Source organism: Cervus canadensis, chromosome 16 (genome assembly GCF_019320065.1).
Source record: "Cervus canadensis isolate Bull #8, Minnesota chromosome 16, ASM1932006v1, whole genome shotgun sequence".
Taxonomy (NCBI): Eukaryota; Metazoa; Chordata; class Mammalia; order Artiodactyla; family Cervidae; genus Cervus; species Cervus canadensis.
The window spans coordinates 1,657,205-1,674,725 of NC_057401.1; the positions used below are offsets into that span (position 1 = coordinate 1,657,205).

Sequence of the window (17,521 nt, forward strand, 5' to 3'; positions counted from 1 at the left end):
AAAGTTGACCTCATGAGGCTGTTGAGATGACTCAATGAGATGATAAAGGTAGAGTCCTAAGCCCAAGGAATGAATGAACAGAATTTGCTTGCCTTCCACCTCCCTTTGTGATTAAACACCTCACGGTATCCTTTGGAAGATTTAAAGTGACCCCACACTACAGAGCCACCTGCGCAGGCTCCAGCCAAGATCAGAAAGTGCTCATTTCAAAGGAAGAGTGTGTGGCCAGTTCAGCCTGCCCTTCCAGCCTGGATTCAAAGCGGCTTTGTTACCTCTCCCCACCTGCTCTTCATCAGTGAGAAGCGCTCTCTGAGAGACGCTGTGCCTGTGGTTCTGTCTGGCCCTAGTGTTTCTGGAGAGCTGATCATCAATGCCCACAGTGCCAGGCGGGGTGCTCATAGCTAGCTCCAGATTCTGCAGACAGAATGTGTCCCGCTGCACCAGAGTGCTCAGCAGCTAAGAGGCTCCTTCCTGTCTTCCTGTGATGTTGCACTTTGACGTGGAACAGGCTACACAAAACCCCTGGATCAGTGCCCATTAAGAATCTTCTCCCTGAAGGAAGGTGACTTGGTTTAGTCTGTCACACAGCAGGATTCCTGGGTAACCAAAGAATGTCACTGCCCACAAGGAGAGGCACTTCCCAAAGCCAGACAGCTGGAGTACTAAGCTTCCGACGAAAACGGTTACATTTCAGGCTTTTGAACAGTTTGGGCACTTTTGTCATTCATCGTCTCCTACCTGCCAGCAACTGTCCCAAATAAAAAGAACCTCCCATCATGCACTGCTCAAAGAGGCACACGCTCTATTTACTAAACAGCTTTTCTTTGGACATGTTGTTGACTAAAACCATGTTCAGAGTCAAAGGACACTTAGCCACGTGTCCCAAACTGCGACTGGGAGTGCTTGATGCATCCACAGACAGTCAGGGGTAGCTAGAGTCCTCGTTTCATCTGTCCAGGTCAGAAATTTCAGTTAGTCAATCTGCACAGTTTTTCAGGGCCAGAGTCAGCAACAACAGGAATAATACTAATGGCTGATCATTTTGAGGGCTTTCTACAGATTGATTTAATTCTCACCAAAAACATATGCAGTAAGAACTATTTCTATTCCCTTTCACTCTAAGATGCAAGACCCTGCTCAAGGTCACACGCTTAGTAATAGATAGAGCTGAGATTTGAACTCAGGCGGTCTGGCTCCTAGGTCTCCATCTGATGTTCTACATCGTGGCAGAACCAGATGTAGACTCTTTGGAGAAAACGTTATCCATCCGGCTCACTGCTGCACCTGGGTACCTAACACAGTGCCCAGCACGTAATGGTTGCTAAGACAGACTGCACACACTACTTTCCCCAAAGATTGCTCAGCTTCCTGACAAATTGCTAAGATGAAGGGGTTTTAGAGCCCTTGTTTTTCTTGATACCGTAGCTTCCCACCTCCGACCCTGGATCTATCACAAAGACAGTACCAATTGCACCCAAAAATCAAATCTGTTATATAACCACATGGCAGATGTGCGGGTGAATGGAGAAGCAACCCGAGAGTGGCATCCGGCTACTCTTAGTCTCCAAATGAAATGGATGGCCCCATAGGTGAAACTTTTCATCTCCCCCGGCATGCAAACTTTCCTCCCTTGTTTCCTCTCCTTGGCGCTCTGTATTTTATTTCATTTTGGTAGAGCACATTATTTGAAGTTCCTATGGCAACGTGTCACCAGCTGGCATCGCATAGTAATGCTGGCATGTAGGTAGCAAGCTCCCGAAGTTGGCTCTTCCCTCCCTCTGAGATCTTATCACTCCCACTAACCTCAGGTGGGGGGGGGGGGTGCACTCACACCCACCATGCCCCTCCCCCCGTGTTTTGTTAGCTCTTCAAGGCAGGGCAGACTGATTGCCTCTTCCTGGCTCACTCAGCCCTGCAGGTCCTAACCGTGTGTGTAGGTGTGTTTGCTTTAGAAGAGGTTAAATAGATGTGTTTGAGTGTTGTGCACCAAAACTATCGGCCTTATCAATAAGGGGAGGATGATGATGATGGTCATATGATGATCACAATGATGATTTTTTATGCAAAGGAGTAAATTGATTTGGAAAGGGCTACTCTCCTGATCGCAATCACCCAGTATCCCAGTTAATTAATACTAATGACACAATATTGGGTTTCTCATTTTCTCTTGCCATCACACAGCTAAGAGACCCTGACTGTTTTTCTTTGGAGCTTCAATTCTCTCCCAGGTGTGCGAGACCTCCCTGCTTACTGATGGGGTGAATTAATTAAGAGGATTGAATGTCATGGATCACTGAAGAGAGTTCTATATGGCAAATAAGCCCTGCCACTCAAGGCTTTAAGTAGCCCCTCATCAGCCAAGTGCCGGCAATGATTGTATTTATTTTTACACATTTGACCTAGTTTCAAACCGTGTCTCTTCATGCTGTGATTCATTAGCTACATTTTAAGCCACCCCGAATGGAGCTGAGGTGACTCTGCCTGGTTTGTGCCAGCATCTCAGATACAATTTCTCTCCGGAATTTAATATGCAGGTCCCCCTGCCATTCGGTTTTAAGAGCAATTTCCTATCCAGGCAACTGGAATGCTGCTCGGGTATGGATGAGTGGCTGCCTCACACCTTGGTAGTAAGTATCTGTTGACCACAAAATTTCCACCAAGGATGGCAAGAAGGACATTCTCGTCAGCCTGAATGGCAGGGGGTCCGTCCACCCCTCTGTCCCCTAGGCTGCCTTCAGGCTTTTCCATGTTGCTGGCAGGGCTGGGAGTTTGGGCTCCAGCACTGTAAAGTTTGAGCAGTGTCAACATCAGGAAGGTCTGAGTTGCTACAGCAAATGCTGTCTGATCTTCTCCCCCACGCCCAGCCCCTACTGCTCTTTCTAAACATTCAGACATGGTGGATACAGAAGGTCTCAAACTTGTGAAAGGGGAAGAGGACAGGGAGCAAAGAAGTGGCTTGCTGAGCTGAGGGCTCTGCTGAAGAGGGGATACATATGGGAGAGACACAACGTGATGATGAACAGGGGCTTTTGGCTTTTAATTTAAATGACAGGAGCCTTTACTGAATTTGAACCTGCTGCTGGTGTCTCACGCCATTTCACAAGTCAGTCAGTCACATGGGGGTGATTTCGGACAGACTTGATACCAACGTGGGCTAGACACCGTAGCAGAAGAAAAGGAACGCTTCCAGTTGGAAGTAAAGCACTGTCATTTCTCATTAACAGCCAAATGCAGGTAACTTGTCCAAACTTCAGTCACAACACACTACAGATCCTGCTGGAAGGCACTCAGCCAGGTTTTTCTACGGGGTAGTTAGAATGAAGAGATGAACAAGCTGGTGAAAGTAATTTTGATTGATCGGTGAACTGAGCAAGTCCTTATAAAAAGATAGTGGTTTCTTTCATAAAATAATCACTCTCTCCAAATGAGACGGGCACGGGAATCCCCTTCCCCTTTATTTTCATTTAAAATGAAGCATGGAAGTTCCTGTCCGGAAGGCTTAAGACAAGTAGCCTTTTCAAGATAATTTCCAGGCAACTTGACCTCTGAGGTTTGTTGCTTGCTTCCCCCACCCCCTTCAAATTCAAATCAAGCCTTTGGAAATAACAAGCATTCCGGATCTGAATCTGTGCATTTGGGGCAGCCTGCAGTTCCGACCATGGTGGATTTTCTGAGACACACACACACAGACACACAGACAAACAAGCTCACAATCCCAGGGCTCATTCAAGCCCAAGCTTTAAAAGTAAACTATTGTCCAAGAAATGATAGCATTTGCTCCGAAAGGATGATGGATCACAAAAAATAAAACCTACCCAGATCTCTTACCTTGAAGCAGTGGAATTACCTGCAGAGAATGTCCTTCCTTTCTTTGCAAAACGAGCCAGGCTTTGGCCAGCAGCAGAATTACTCCAAAAGAAGAAATAATAAGTCCTTTATGTTGTAATTTTCACTGTTTATATGCAAGAAGTGTAGTGGGTCTGCTCACGTAGGAATAAATAAAAAGCCGAAAAAACTGCACGGCAGCTACCATGTGAAAAGGAAAGACCTCTAGTGGCCACTGGCTGAATTCTTGGAGGAAGCTCCTCACACAAGAGATGGAGGGAGTAGATACACGCGTGTGTGCCCACCCCACCCCCCCAACACACACACCTCTAACTCGGAAGATTCATCCCCTCTTGCATCCAGCCTGGCCAGAGGGATAAGCAATAATAAACTTGTTTCTTGGTTTCCGTGGGACTTAGTGAAGTTAGCAGTGATGGTGGCGTTCTGTCTGGTTTGAAAGGGATGGATAATTTCACAGACTCGCCATCACCCCCTGGGGGCCTCAGCAGGCAGGAGGATTTGACTCCAGGGTGGCCAGGGCAGTTGGCCCCCAGGGAAAAGGCTCCCGGTTCCAGCACCCAGCAATACCACTGACGTAACTCCTGAGGGTCCCGGCCTTGCACTCCTGCCAGCTCTGCATGTTTTCTGAACACTTAGGTTGCGTGTGTGTGTGGCGGTCACCCATAGGCAGAGCTGCCTTCCCCGGTGTGTGACCTGGTCCGGTGCTCAGAAGGGCCCTGTGGCTGTCTTTAAATTCTGAGGAATTTTTACAGGTACTTTTCCATTTTCATTTTGTTCTGAGCCCCACAAAAGGACATAGCTAGTCCTGCTGACTGGGAAAGCATGCTATCCCTAAGGTCCTAGAAGCAATTGAGAATCCATATCTTTGGGAGTTGCTTTTGGGAACGTGGACTTGAAGAACATTCAATTGCCCCAGAGACTCCCCATGGAGAAGTGTAGAAGGAGCTTCCTGGGGACGTCGAGGCTGTTCCTTCTGTCACGGTTCCTGCAGTGTAGACCTGCGGTTGGGAGGAGTTTTTTCCACGTTGTATTTTTATAACAGAGGCAGAAGCTTGTTCATTTTTTGGTTTTAGCGGTTTTGTTTTGTTTTTTTAAACAAACATAGCAGTTTGTGATACACATATAATGCTTGGTTCAAACACACCACTTCCAGACCCGCAGCTATTGTGTGTTATATATGACACCCTTTAGCAGTGGGGATCCCTGGAGACACTTGCATCATCCCAAGCTTCCCGTGCACCACTGGCGTGCCCTTGCCAGGGAGCTCTCTGTGATGAAGTTGGGAGCCTAGTGGACTCTTACAGGAGACGCTCTTGATGCCTTCCCCCAGTGGGTGGATGTATGGGCAGTTCTTCCTTTACCCAGGTTCCCAGGGTAGATCCCCCTCAGTTCCGCCTGCAGACATTCACCCTGACAGCTGCTGGCTTCTCACTGGCTGATTCATGGCCCAGCCACCGATGCTCCTACAGGGAACTTTAGTGTCCTCAAGGCACCATAGAAGCCATCGATCCTTATGATACATCTCTGGGGTTAGATGTGGATGGGTTATTGTCCCACTTTACAGATGGAACAATTGGAGATTAGACATGTAAAATTATTTACCGGAAAATCAGTCGCCTTCAGAATGTTGATGCAAGCTGGATCTCCTGACATCAGTACAGTGCTCTTTTCCCAATATAAAGCAACTGGGGAAGCAATGAACTGCGTCCTTATTGTCTATATCTGGAGCTCCTATTATAGTCCTAGGCACATAATAGGTATTCAATAAATGCTTTCTTTTGGATGAATGAGCTGATGAATAAGCCATAAGGAGACATTTACTCTCAGTTTCACATGCTCATCTGCTAAGAAGAAATTCCCCACCCCTGGAGGGGGTGGGCTGGAGAGGGGTTATACTAGCCTGGGATGGAGAGATGTTTTCCAGTTTGAAGTCAAGTAAATGGAAAAAATGAATCTCATGGTCCACCTCTTCACTGTTTCATGGCATTTTTATTTCTTGCAGAGTCACTTTGTAGCATGTATGACAGCCATCTTAAACCAGATGGGCGACCAGCACTATTCCTTCTATATTGAGACCTTCCAGACCAGCTCTGAACTCGTGGTGAGTCTATAGAATACTTTGGGGGCAGTGTTGGGAGACACGTTGTGCTCTTTAGATTCTTGAGAGTTTAGGGCAAGAATATCTCCCCAGGAACCTTACGTGTGTGGGTCTAAGTTTGCAGAAATGTTTGTGTGCCTCCCTGTTTCTCACTCCCATTTAGGTTTGTATATATCACTCCTGAAATACATCTCAGCCCATGTCAGATGTGAGCCCTGAGTGTCTAGTCTACATAGGACTTGCAACCATATTTGTTGATGAATCATAGACATTTTGAGGCTCAAGAACATGACTGTTGGAGTCACACGGTCTTGGGTTTGAATCCAGGATTTGTCACTGGCTAGCTGTGAGTGTGGGCTACCTAACCTTTCTTAAGCCTCAGTTTACCCATCTGTAAAGTGGGGATCGTATCACTTCTGTCACAGCATTGTGAAGGGATTAAATGAGAGCACAGTAGCTCTCAGTTTGTAGGAGTCCAGGAAAAGGCAGCCATCATTGTGTTATAATAAGACATGCACAGTGAAAACTGGTCTCTGAGCCTTTTCCTCTTCTGGCCTCTCGGGGTTCATTTGCTACAGGGCCGTCTGTTCTGGCGGGCAGCTGGTGGGCTGTACCTCTGCAGCAGATGATGTCATCACAAGAAAGCCCAGCCCACCTGCCCCTGAGTGCAGCACTTACTTTACCCTCAGTATGGAACCTTCGTCCCTGTCTCCTTATTACCGCCAGCTTCAGGGGTTCTGCTGCCAGGGGCTCATTTTTACCTCTCCTTGAAGGACACAAGGGAACCAGAATTGTGCCAAGCTCACAGAGTGGAGAACCAATAGGAAACTAATGTCCTGTCCCTTCAGCCATTTAGCTTTGAGGACTCCTCCCTGGAGTAAGATTGGCAAGAAAGGGAACCTCTTTCTGGTTATACAAAAAAAAAAAAAAAAAGAAGAAGAAGAAGAAGCAAAAGGAAATCTAAATAACCTAAGATTTTCTCCCTCCTCAGTGTCATGGGACATGGAAATAGACAGAATGGATTCCTTACTTTTGATCCTCAGTGGAAGAAAGGGTGGAAAGGATGGTGGGAAACAGATCGCTATGTATTGAACTATACACCTCTTAACCATCCCTCCAGCAGCCTGGCAGAGGTGCTAGCAGTCATGTTTGACAAGTCTCCAGGCTGCTTGCTCAAGGTCAGACAGCGGTATGTGGCAGAGGGGGGATCTGAACCCCTGTTCCAGCCCTTACACCATGCTAAGCAAGGAAGTGTTCGTCACTCAGCCGTGTCTGACTCTGCGACCCCATGGACTGTAGCCCGCCCTGCTCCTCTGTCCATGGGATTTTCCAGGCAAGAATACTGGAGTGGGTTGCCATTTCCTTTTTCAGGGGATCTTTGTGACCCAGGGACAAAACCCGGGCCTCCCACATTGCCGGCAGAGTCGTCACCATCTTTCCTACCAGGGTGTAGGAAAGCTTACACCATGCTGCACCTTCCCAATCAGAAGCCAGGCTTTCCATCTGTGAGGCAGAGGTCTTCTCCATTCCCACAGGAAGGGACTGTGCCTATGGCAACATCCACACCTCCCCAGGTGATCCCGAGGATGAGCAGTTACACTCACCATCGTCCTGAGCATCTCGTGAACACTCACAGTAGGCTGGGCTCTGTGTGGAGCATCTTAGAGACGGTGTGCACTTGGTCAACCATTTGAGGCAGAAGTTATCCCCATTCTGCTGATGTGGAAACTGGGACTTTAGTCTCTGAGGTAAATTTCCCTAGAAGCAATCATTGCTGGAAAGGAACCAATCTCATTTCTAGAATTTTACAGTTGAGCTTAAGCAGTGATTTTCAAATTATATTTCTCCCAACCTCACTGTCTTCTGCCATAAACACACACACACACATACATACATGCATACTTCAACCAGAGCTGTTTCTACTTTTATCTGTTTTATACACTAGGTTCCAAGTAAGATTTTCTCCAAACAAAGAATTCTGCTGTTAAACTAATTTGAAACCACTGGCTTAAGGAAAGAGCTCTGAACAGGTTTCCTATGGATTTTAACTTTTGCCTATAGCAAATGCGCGGCTCAGCAGTAAAGAATTCACCTGCAATGCAGGAGATGTGGGAGATGCCAGGTCGATCCTAGGTCGATCCTTGCGTTGGGAAGATTCCCTGGAGAAGGAAGTGGCAATCCACTCCAGTATTCATGCCGGGAAAATCCCATGGACAGAAGAGCCTGGCAGGCTACAGTCCATGGCTCACAAGAGTTGGACACAACTGACCAATTCTGCATACACACACACAGCAAATGGATGGGATAGCTTCATTTCCTCCCAGTGTCAGTGATTCTTGTCTTTGCTATCTGGATTTGCCTTGAATTTGTGTTCTCCAGAGGTAGGGAACAAGTCTGCCCCACCGCAGAGCCTGGTGGGGCATGCTGAGGGCCACTTTGAACCTCTTCAAAGGAGAGGGAGAGCGTCCCTGTCCTGTTTCCTCTAGCTTGCTCACGCACGTGCCTGTGACACAAGAATTAGCTGTGTTTACAGTACGGCAATTAGATGTTTCACTTTAATAATAGTTTGTTTGCTCAGTGACCTGAGATGCATTCATAAGTGCAGATTATTTCCTCCTCAAATACATATTTGGCAAGATGATTATAAAATTGCCATATCAATGAATACATTTACTCCTTTACTCCCAAAGACAGAATTAACAGTGCTTTATTTTGAGAGGGTTTTCACATTCCGTACTCATGTTCCACTTATATCTGTGAAACAGTCTCCCGGTAATCAATTATAAGATTTCATTTGAAAATCCACCTCTATTGGTTTCATTGCGTTTACATAATGAAAGGCTATGCCCCCTTCCCTTTCTGCACCTCCAAAAAAGAAGAAAGAAAAAGTTTCAACAACTCACAAAGATCTGGGTCCTTCCAGTCATTTCCCATAAAGCAAGATGACAGGTGTGCTTTGCTTTACTGTTGTAGGACTTCCTGATGGAGACGTTCATCATGTTCAAGGACCTCATTGGGAAAAACGTGTACCCTGTGGACTGGATGGCCATGAGCATGGTTCAGAACAGGTAAGCAGCCCCTGCCTCCGGAGAGCCTGGCATCTCAGCACTCACGTGACATCGCACCGGGAGAGGCAGGAGCTGGGGAGAGTTTCTCCCTGGTGAAAATAAGTTGAAGTGCAACAGATCCTTTCTTTCTGCATTGAAACCCCAGGGGACTGCTCACCAGTCTTGAGCTATTTATTCATTATTCTTCATTCCTTTCTATACACTGAACTGTCTACTCCCTACCTTCCCCATCCTTCCAATACTAGTTAAAATATACTTCATCTACAACACCTTCTCTAAACCTTGAGACAGGAGAGCTTAAGATCAGCCTTATTAAAATTGTGCTATATTAAATTTATTCAAAACAATAAAATATGTTCTGTGACACATGATAGAATAAGTTTAGGAAGCATTGGATTAAGCAGCTTTGATTAGCTTTCTGTGGTACAGGACTTCTCAGAGCCTTTATGCTAATGCATTCCCTAAGAGGAAGATGCTAAGGGGATGCTATGGGATTCTTTAAGAGGAAGATATGGGATATAGCATTTCACAGATTTACTTGCACTTTGAATCATTCGGTGTGCATGTATTCATGTCTCCCTATGTATATATAGTACTTATTAATATATCATAGAATACAAGTGTAACCCAAGATTAACTTAGATCCCACATAGTCTAGCCCAACAGACAAGAGTAACTGTGAGCAATTTCCATCTTTAATGCTTTCTCTCAAATAATGTTATTTCATCAAAATGAAGTTCAAGTCAGAGAACTCAGCAATATTATCTATTATTCCCTTTTTCCATTCTCCTGTATCTCTCCTATCTCATGGTTTACTCAAGTCTCTCTCACAACCTTATTCTCAATTCCTGTCCACAAACTCTTTTAAAACTGGGGCCCTCCAGGCTTCTCTCTTTGCTTTCGCTCTCACTTTCCTTTGGCTTCTTATATTTGTTTTAGGTGCTTCCCATGGAAAGGCTTCCCAGGTGGCTCAGTGGTAAAGAATCTGCCTGCCAATACAGGAGATGCAGGAGATGTGGGTTTAATCCCTGGGTCGGGAAGATCCCCTGGAATAGGAAATGGCCGCCTACTACAGTATTCTTGCCTGGGAAATCTCATGGACAGACGAGCCTGGTGGGCTACAGTCCATGTGGTTGCCGAGAATTGGACAGGACTGAGCTCCTGAGCACACACGCATGATTCCCATGGGGACTCTTCACTCTACACTGGCAAGAAGTTTTGTCTCTCTCTACCTATTGCTCTTGCTCTGTGTCCCAAGGGCCAAGAACTGGCTGGCAAAGACAGAAATGTCCTGAGAGGATGGAAGAAGAGGAGATGTTAAAGAAGCAAAGGCAGAAATCTCTTCAGTGGGAAGCACTGAGGAAAGAATATAAACATTAATAATTTTGTCACTAGATACAAATTTCAAATTTGTAGTCTTGAAGTTTCTATCTCATGTTTGCCCAGGACCTCACTCCAGTCCCAGATGGCTTCCACCCCTTACTATTCTGACCTCTGCAAAGCTGCTCTTCTGTTACCTGGATGCCTGTGTGCCTAGCAAAGTGACTTTGCAGACACACTTGCTCTTAGGGCCAGCTTTAGGGGCTGGTGAAGGGGAGGAGAGGTGTGTCAAGGCAGAAAGAGATAAATGTTTCTGCATCGGTGTTTGTGCTGGGAAGAGGAAAATCAGCCCAGCAACATAAATGTCAGAATTCTTAGCCTGGGCTTATGTTGCACTGATTCTCTCTGTTCACATCACTTAGGTGGGAGTCTGGCTTTTACAGTGCTTAAGGCATTGGTGGGAATTAGGCCCGGCCACATTACAGATGAGAGGCAGGTCTCTCCCTAGCCCTATGGCAGGATTAGATTCCTGAGCATACAACCTGTGTAGCTGCAGAGGACCCTGTGCTCTAAAGGGTCCTGCTGTCACCGTCTTGAATTCTTAACACTTTTGGACTAGGAGACTTGCATTTTCACCGTGCACTGAGCTCAACAAACGATGCAGCTGATGGTACTGCACGGCAGTGTCCATCTACTCATTTGTGTTTGGAAGAAGCCAGCTCCAAACTGCGTTTGGATCCCTTTACTCTTTGCCAGTTGGTCAGTAATGTCTTGGGGTTTTGCCAGATTTCATGAAGCATCCAGGTGAGTCATCTTCGACTCAGCCTACATTTCAGAGACTCAACTGTTCATGTAACATACTGTTTCATACTTTCTATGACTTTGCATAAACTATGATTCTCCCCCTTTTTAGACAAAGCTCAACACAAAAGCATTCTAAAAATTTTTGTCCATGTAACTCCTTTGTGGAGCCTTCTGGGCCACCTTTATGGTAGGAGAGCGTGTTCCCCCCTCTCTGTTTACACACGCACCCACGTTATAGCACTTGCCCCCCTGCCCTGTCATTGTCTCTTGTGACTGTTCTTCCACCAGAGAATGGCTTCTTGAAGGCAAGAACTAGGTCCAGCTTATCTCTGCATTTCTAACTTTTGGCATGGAACCTGACATTCATAAACATGGATGTAATAAGCTCTGTTTTTGATACTTTGTAATAAGCTCTGTATATCCAATGGGCATTACTTTTTTAAAGTTTTAAAAAATGTTTTAATTGTATTGGAGTGTAGTTGATTTACAGTGCTGCGTTAGTTTCAGGCATATGGCAAAGGGATTCGGTTATACATTTACATACATTCATTTTGTTTTGGATTCTTTTCTCATATATGTTATCACAAAGTATTGAGTAGAGTTCCCTGTGCTATGCAGCAGGTCTTGCTGATTATTTATCTTATATATGGTTGTGTGTGCATGTGTTTATCCCAGACTCCTGATTTATCCCTCACCAGTATGTTTCCCATTTGGTAACAATGGGTACTTATTGATTAGGATTTTTTTTAAAGAAATACAATTCAAATTTGCCAAACAGAAAGAGAATTTATGGGCTCAGGCAATTTAAAGAGCCCAGAGTTGTGGCTGCTGGCATGGATATATCTAGGTGCTCAAACAGTGTTGCAGGGACTCTGTATCTCTATCTCTGCTCTTTTCTCTATTGGCTTCATTCTAAGGCGGATGCTCTCTTTGCAGTAGAAACCTGACTGCAGAAATTCCAGAAATATGTCTTGTTGGATTAGCAGCCCCAGTAGAAAGAAGAAGCTTTTCCTTCAGGAGGTACAGCAAAATTCCCAGAATAATTTTCAAAGATCTGGCTCAAGCTACATCCCAATCCATAAAACTCTGTGGCCAGTAAAATGAAATATGCTGTTTCATCAGGCTTGGTTCATATGACCTAGCTTTGGAAGTGGGGAGGCTGTGGCTAGTTTTATCCAAACTACAAAGTCTGGGAGCAAAGGTGGGGGGGCTGGGGGAGTAATTCTTCAAAGGAAAATCTGAGAGTTACTACCAGAAATGGATGATGAGCAGACAAACAAATGCACAGACATCCGCAACTGATACAGGGTCAGGAGGATGGACGCCCAGAGAGGTGGGGCCCTCCCTGATCAGGCCAGCCGCCCCTTCTGAGCTGCCAACAGTCACCCCAGAGGAAACATGCGGAAGTGCTTTGAAGGAACGTTCCTATCTGAAGTCCCAGCTAGCCACAGGCTTTAGTCTTTTGAGGGGGGACAGGATCCTAGAGGCAATACAATATCCTTGCTTCTTTAAACCTGCAAAATTAGAATATAGTTTTCTAAGGGACCTAGGGTTTCCCAGGTGGCGCAGTGGTAAAGAACCCACCTGCCAATGCAGGAGATGGAGGAGACTCAGGTTCATTTTCTGGGTTGGGAAGATTGCCTGGAGAAGGAAATGGCAACCCACTCCAGACTTCTTGCCTAGAGAATCCCATGGACAGAGGAATCTGGTGGGCTAAACCCTATAGGGTCCCAAAGAATCAGATATGACTGAGCACACACACATACACTTGTAGATAACACCATTCAGGGTGCTTGTCACTGTTTTTTGGTGATCCAGTTGAAGAGACAGACTAATCAAGTAATCTCATAATGTAAAATTATGGCAGGGTTATATAAGAGAGGTACTTTATTAAGAGAACTATAAGATGTGATCTAGATCTGTGCTCTGAGAGATGAAAAGCAAGTGTTGGGGTGGGAGTTGGGAGAAGAGTGTGCCAGGCCAACCAGAGCATGCTCTGCATGTGGAGCACGTGCAAGTATCCTGGACTGGGCAACTGAGCAGAAAGGCAGGCAAGGGAACCTCAGAAACTGGAGTCGTCTACTGAGTAGAAACGTTTGCATCTCTGAAGGATTTGCTGCATACTTAAATTCCTACATTTGAGATTAGGTTTGGCACATATACACTATGATGTGTATAACAGCTAGTGCGAACCTGCTATAAAGCCCAGGAAACTCAGCTCAGTGCTCTATGATGAGCTAGAGGGATATGATGGGGGGAAGGGTGGGAGGGAGGGCAAAGAGGGAGTGGATATATGTCTATATATATCTGATTTACTTCGTTGCACAGCAGAACATTATAGAGCAATTATTAGTTCAGTTCAGTTGCTCAGTCGTGTCCGATTCTTCATGACCCCATAGACCGCAGCACACCAGGCTTCCCTATCTATCACCAACTCCCAGAGCCTACTCAAACTCATGTCCATTGAGTCAGTGATGCCATCCAGCCATCTCATCCTCTGTTGTCCCCCTCTCCTCCTGCCTTCAATCTTTCCCAGCATCAGGGTCTTCTCAAATGAGTCCGCTCTTTGCACCAGGTGGCCAAAGTATTGGAGTTTCAGCTTCAACAACAGTCCTTCCAGTGAACACCCAGAACTGATCTCCTTTAGGATGGACTGGTTGGATCCCCTTGCAGTCTAAGGGACTCTCAAGAGTCTTCTCCAACACCACAGTTCAAAAGCATCAATTCTTCGGTGCTCAGCTTTCTTTATAGTCCAACACATCCATACATGACTCCTAGAAAAACCACAGCCTTGACAAGATGGACCTTTGTTGGCAAAGTAATAAAACAGTTATACTCCAATAAAATAAATAAATAAATAAAATAAGTTGAATTGAGAAATACAGCCTGGGTTTCAGACTTAGTTCTGCCACCTTCTCTTTCCTGGGAAGTAATTTAACCTCTTGGCATCTCAGTTTTCTGATCTGCAAAGTAGGGATAATTATAATATCCATTTCATGGTATTTGTGTGTGTGTGTGTGAGAGGATAGACTAGTTACTCCTTAGATCACTGCTGGTACCTGGGAAGAATTCAGGCAATGGGAGCATTGCCATCTCCAGGTGCAGACAACAAATATAGCCTTGGACTAGAGAAGCTTGTGCCTGGTGTCAACCAGAAAAGAGGACTATTTTTCTCTTGCAGGCACATAGCTCAGCTTATAGACTTCCCTTCATCTTCTAACTATGGTGATTCCTTCCATTTACAGAGCACTTGAAACTTTTTCACAGTTTTTGCATTTTGTATGGTGTTATAATAGCTAACACACACCATATTGTATTTAACTATATCACACACCTAGATTGTATACCTAGATTTATTACGCTCCCATTGTAAATACTTTAGATGTATTGACTCATTTAATCTTTGCAACAACTTTATGATATGATAAAATGTTGTAACCCACATTTTATACATGAGGAAACTGAAACACAGAATAGATGTTGTTAGCATTATAGTACTTGGTGTTGTATTACCAGCGAAAACCAGCGAAACCAGGCAATGTGTCTGTGTTCTTTTATTCTTCTTTGCTTACTTCCTTATTGTATTTTTGTAAGTTATAAAAATACAATATCACATCTACAGGAGACTTGGAAAATACAGAACAAACTTACGTTTAGTTCTATTACATATTACAATTATTTTTAAGTAGATAAATTGAGACTTTTAGATGGAGTTTTAATATCAAACTCTCAAAACTGAACAGAATGAATGTAGAGATAAGTGGAAGGATATAGTAGACCTGAAATACTGTTGTTGTTGTTTTTAAAAAAGGAAATTAACATGTGATTCAGTACTATTAGCTAAGGTACAGATTTTGTTCAAATTTCACAAAATTTTATGTTCGTGTCCATTATTTTTATACCTTATGCAAGACACCATATTGTATTTAACTGCATTGAGCAGCTTCAGCTGCTTGCAACAAATTCTGGTAAATTCTCTGTTCATTTTTATTGTATTACAAATATTTTCTAATTTTCCTTGTTGTGGTTTCTTAGATACGCCCATCATTTACAAGTAGACATTTAATTTCCAAATACATGAGTTTTTAAAGTATTTTTGATATTAATTTCTCATTTTAATATTAATTTCTCATTTAAGAGCCCATGTTCTTAGTCTCTACTGCTTTATCCTGTGAAATAGAGAGGCTTGTGTTATGAAGTGCATTGTAATATGTGCAAACTGCTTATTTATTGGCTCAGATAACTTAAAGATGCCCAAAGAGGTGACTTGCCCAAGGTCACGCAGCTAGTTAGCGGAAGGTTTCAACATAAATTGGACAAATGGAAAATACACCATGATGTAACCCAGATCAGTATTTCCCAGAATGTCATTTTTTCTTCTCTAAAAATATGCAGCCTAAGCTCCATCCATTCATATGGCCAAGGCACACTTCATATGTTGGTTGCCCTGTATGTTACAATATCTTCTTTTCCTTCCTTCTTCCTTCCTTTCCCCTTCCCTCCCTCCCTCCTTCCCTTTCTTCCTTCCTTCCTCCTTTACTTCCTTCCTTTCTTCCCTATTGAAAATGAAAGTGTTAGTCACTCAGTTGTGTCCGACTCTTTGCAAGCCCATAGACTGTAGCCCACCAGGTTCCTCTGTCCATGGGATTTCCCAGGCAAGGATGCTGGAGTGGGTTGCCATGCCCTTCTCCAGGGGATCTTCCCAACCCAGGGATCAAACCCAGGTCTCCTTCACTTCAGGCAGATTCTCTACCATCTGAGCCACGAGGGGAGCAGTCTCCTTCCTTTCTTCCCTATTAGATATTTTTATGATTTTCTGCTTTTCTAATTTCCCTGTTGTTGCTTATTATGTATGTGTGTATTAGTCGTTTATGATTTATCTGCTTGTTGGAGGAGGGAATGGAGTTTTCCGGATCTAAATGTCTCCTCGACTGTGTCCTGCTTGTGTATGCAGACAGAGTGACATGTCTACTGCAAGAAGTACCTCCTGTGAGAGCATTTTTCTTTTGGGTACAATGCAACATTCAGTAAGATCTGATGTGTGTGGCATGGTTAATTTTTAAATGATCAAGTTCTCCGCAACATTGCAAATGAACAAAATATACCTAGGAACCCCTATCTGCACTTTGATCTGGAAATCCAACATTTGGAGTGGGGGTGAGGCGTGGGGGTTGGGGATTCAGACAGATCCCTGAAGCTTCTCTAAATGGAGTCCATCAACACAAGCATACTGAGTGTCCTGGGCATCAGAGTCTAGCGGGTGGACAGGCCTATCCACGCCATGGTGCCAGAAGGCAGGGTGCTTACAGTCTTGTTGGTGAGACAGTAAGTATGCCCGTGGAAGTATGACCAAATGCTGCAGCCACTGTAGTGAGTTCAGAGCACAGCGTTGGCCCAGAGAAGGCAGGATTTACGACTGCCCTGGTTCAAATCCTGCCTCCACCATTTAATAGTTACATCACCTCAGGTAAGGTTACTTAATCACTCGGGACTCTGTGTTTCTCACTGTAAAATGGGATAATAATAAGACCTATCACAAAGGATTTTTGTGAGGATCAAAATGAAATAGTATGTATAAAGTAGTTAGAATAGTGTTTGGCATACAACAAGCATTTCATAAATGTTAGCTACTATTTTAGCTCTCACACCCCTATGATCTGGGAATATCCACAGTATTTCACAAAAGAGATACACCTGGACTGGATCTCATCTGCCTTACCAGTGACATATTTTGAGATCTCATATCATCTCCAGCACACACTAGGCACAGAGTAGGGTCATAGTAGCTGACCTTAGAATGCTGAGCAGAGAAGTTCTCACTATATGCGGGGCACTCCTGTCAGTTTGCTAACAATCACTGACACCCACTCCCCCTGTCTCCTACCATCATTAATTTTTGCCACCTACTTCCTTTTTGTAGATCCCACCTACTCCAAAACCTATCACCCAGAAGGAGGCTTCTCCATGGGTTTTTTAGCCAGCACAGCACATCTAATCCTGACACTCACCTGGGCCACTGGGTTCCAGTCCCAGGAGACTGCTGCACCCCTAACTAGAATCCAGAATCCATCAGGGGGCACTTGGAGTGGGCCATGCCCTGACCATGAACTGGGATCCTCTGATCCCCTCTAACTTCTCGGTTCCATGATGCCCAGGAATATATTTGTGTTGATTCAGTCCATTTAGAGAAGCTTTAGGGATGTGTCTAAATCCCCAAACATCACCCCTCACCCCAACCCCGAAATGTTTAATTCCTAGATCGAAGTGTAGATGGAGGAGGGGAAAAGACGTTCCAGGGCACATTTTGTTCATGTACAATATTGTGAAGAACTTGTGTGCTGTGCAGGAAGCCACATAAAGGCTCTGGGAAAACAGCTTTCTCACT

General features: G+C 44.7%; 1 protein-coding gene across 1 annotated transcript in view; it reads left to right on the forward strand.

Annotated features, from left to right (window-relative positions):
• Nucleotides 1–17,521, forward strand: part of DOCK2 (dedicator of cytokinesis 2) — a 468,222-nt gene that overhangs the window by 350,097 nt on the left and 100,604 nt on the right. Inside the window, 2 exon segments of the mRNA XM_043488772.1 lie at nt 5,849–5,947; nt 8,918–9,012. Coding sequence (XP_043344707.1) covers nt 5,849–5,947; nt 8,918–9,012 — 194 coding nt within the window.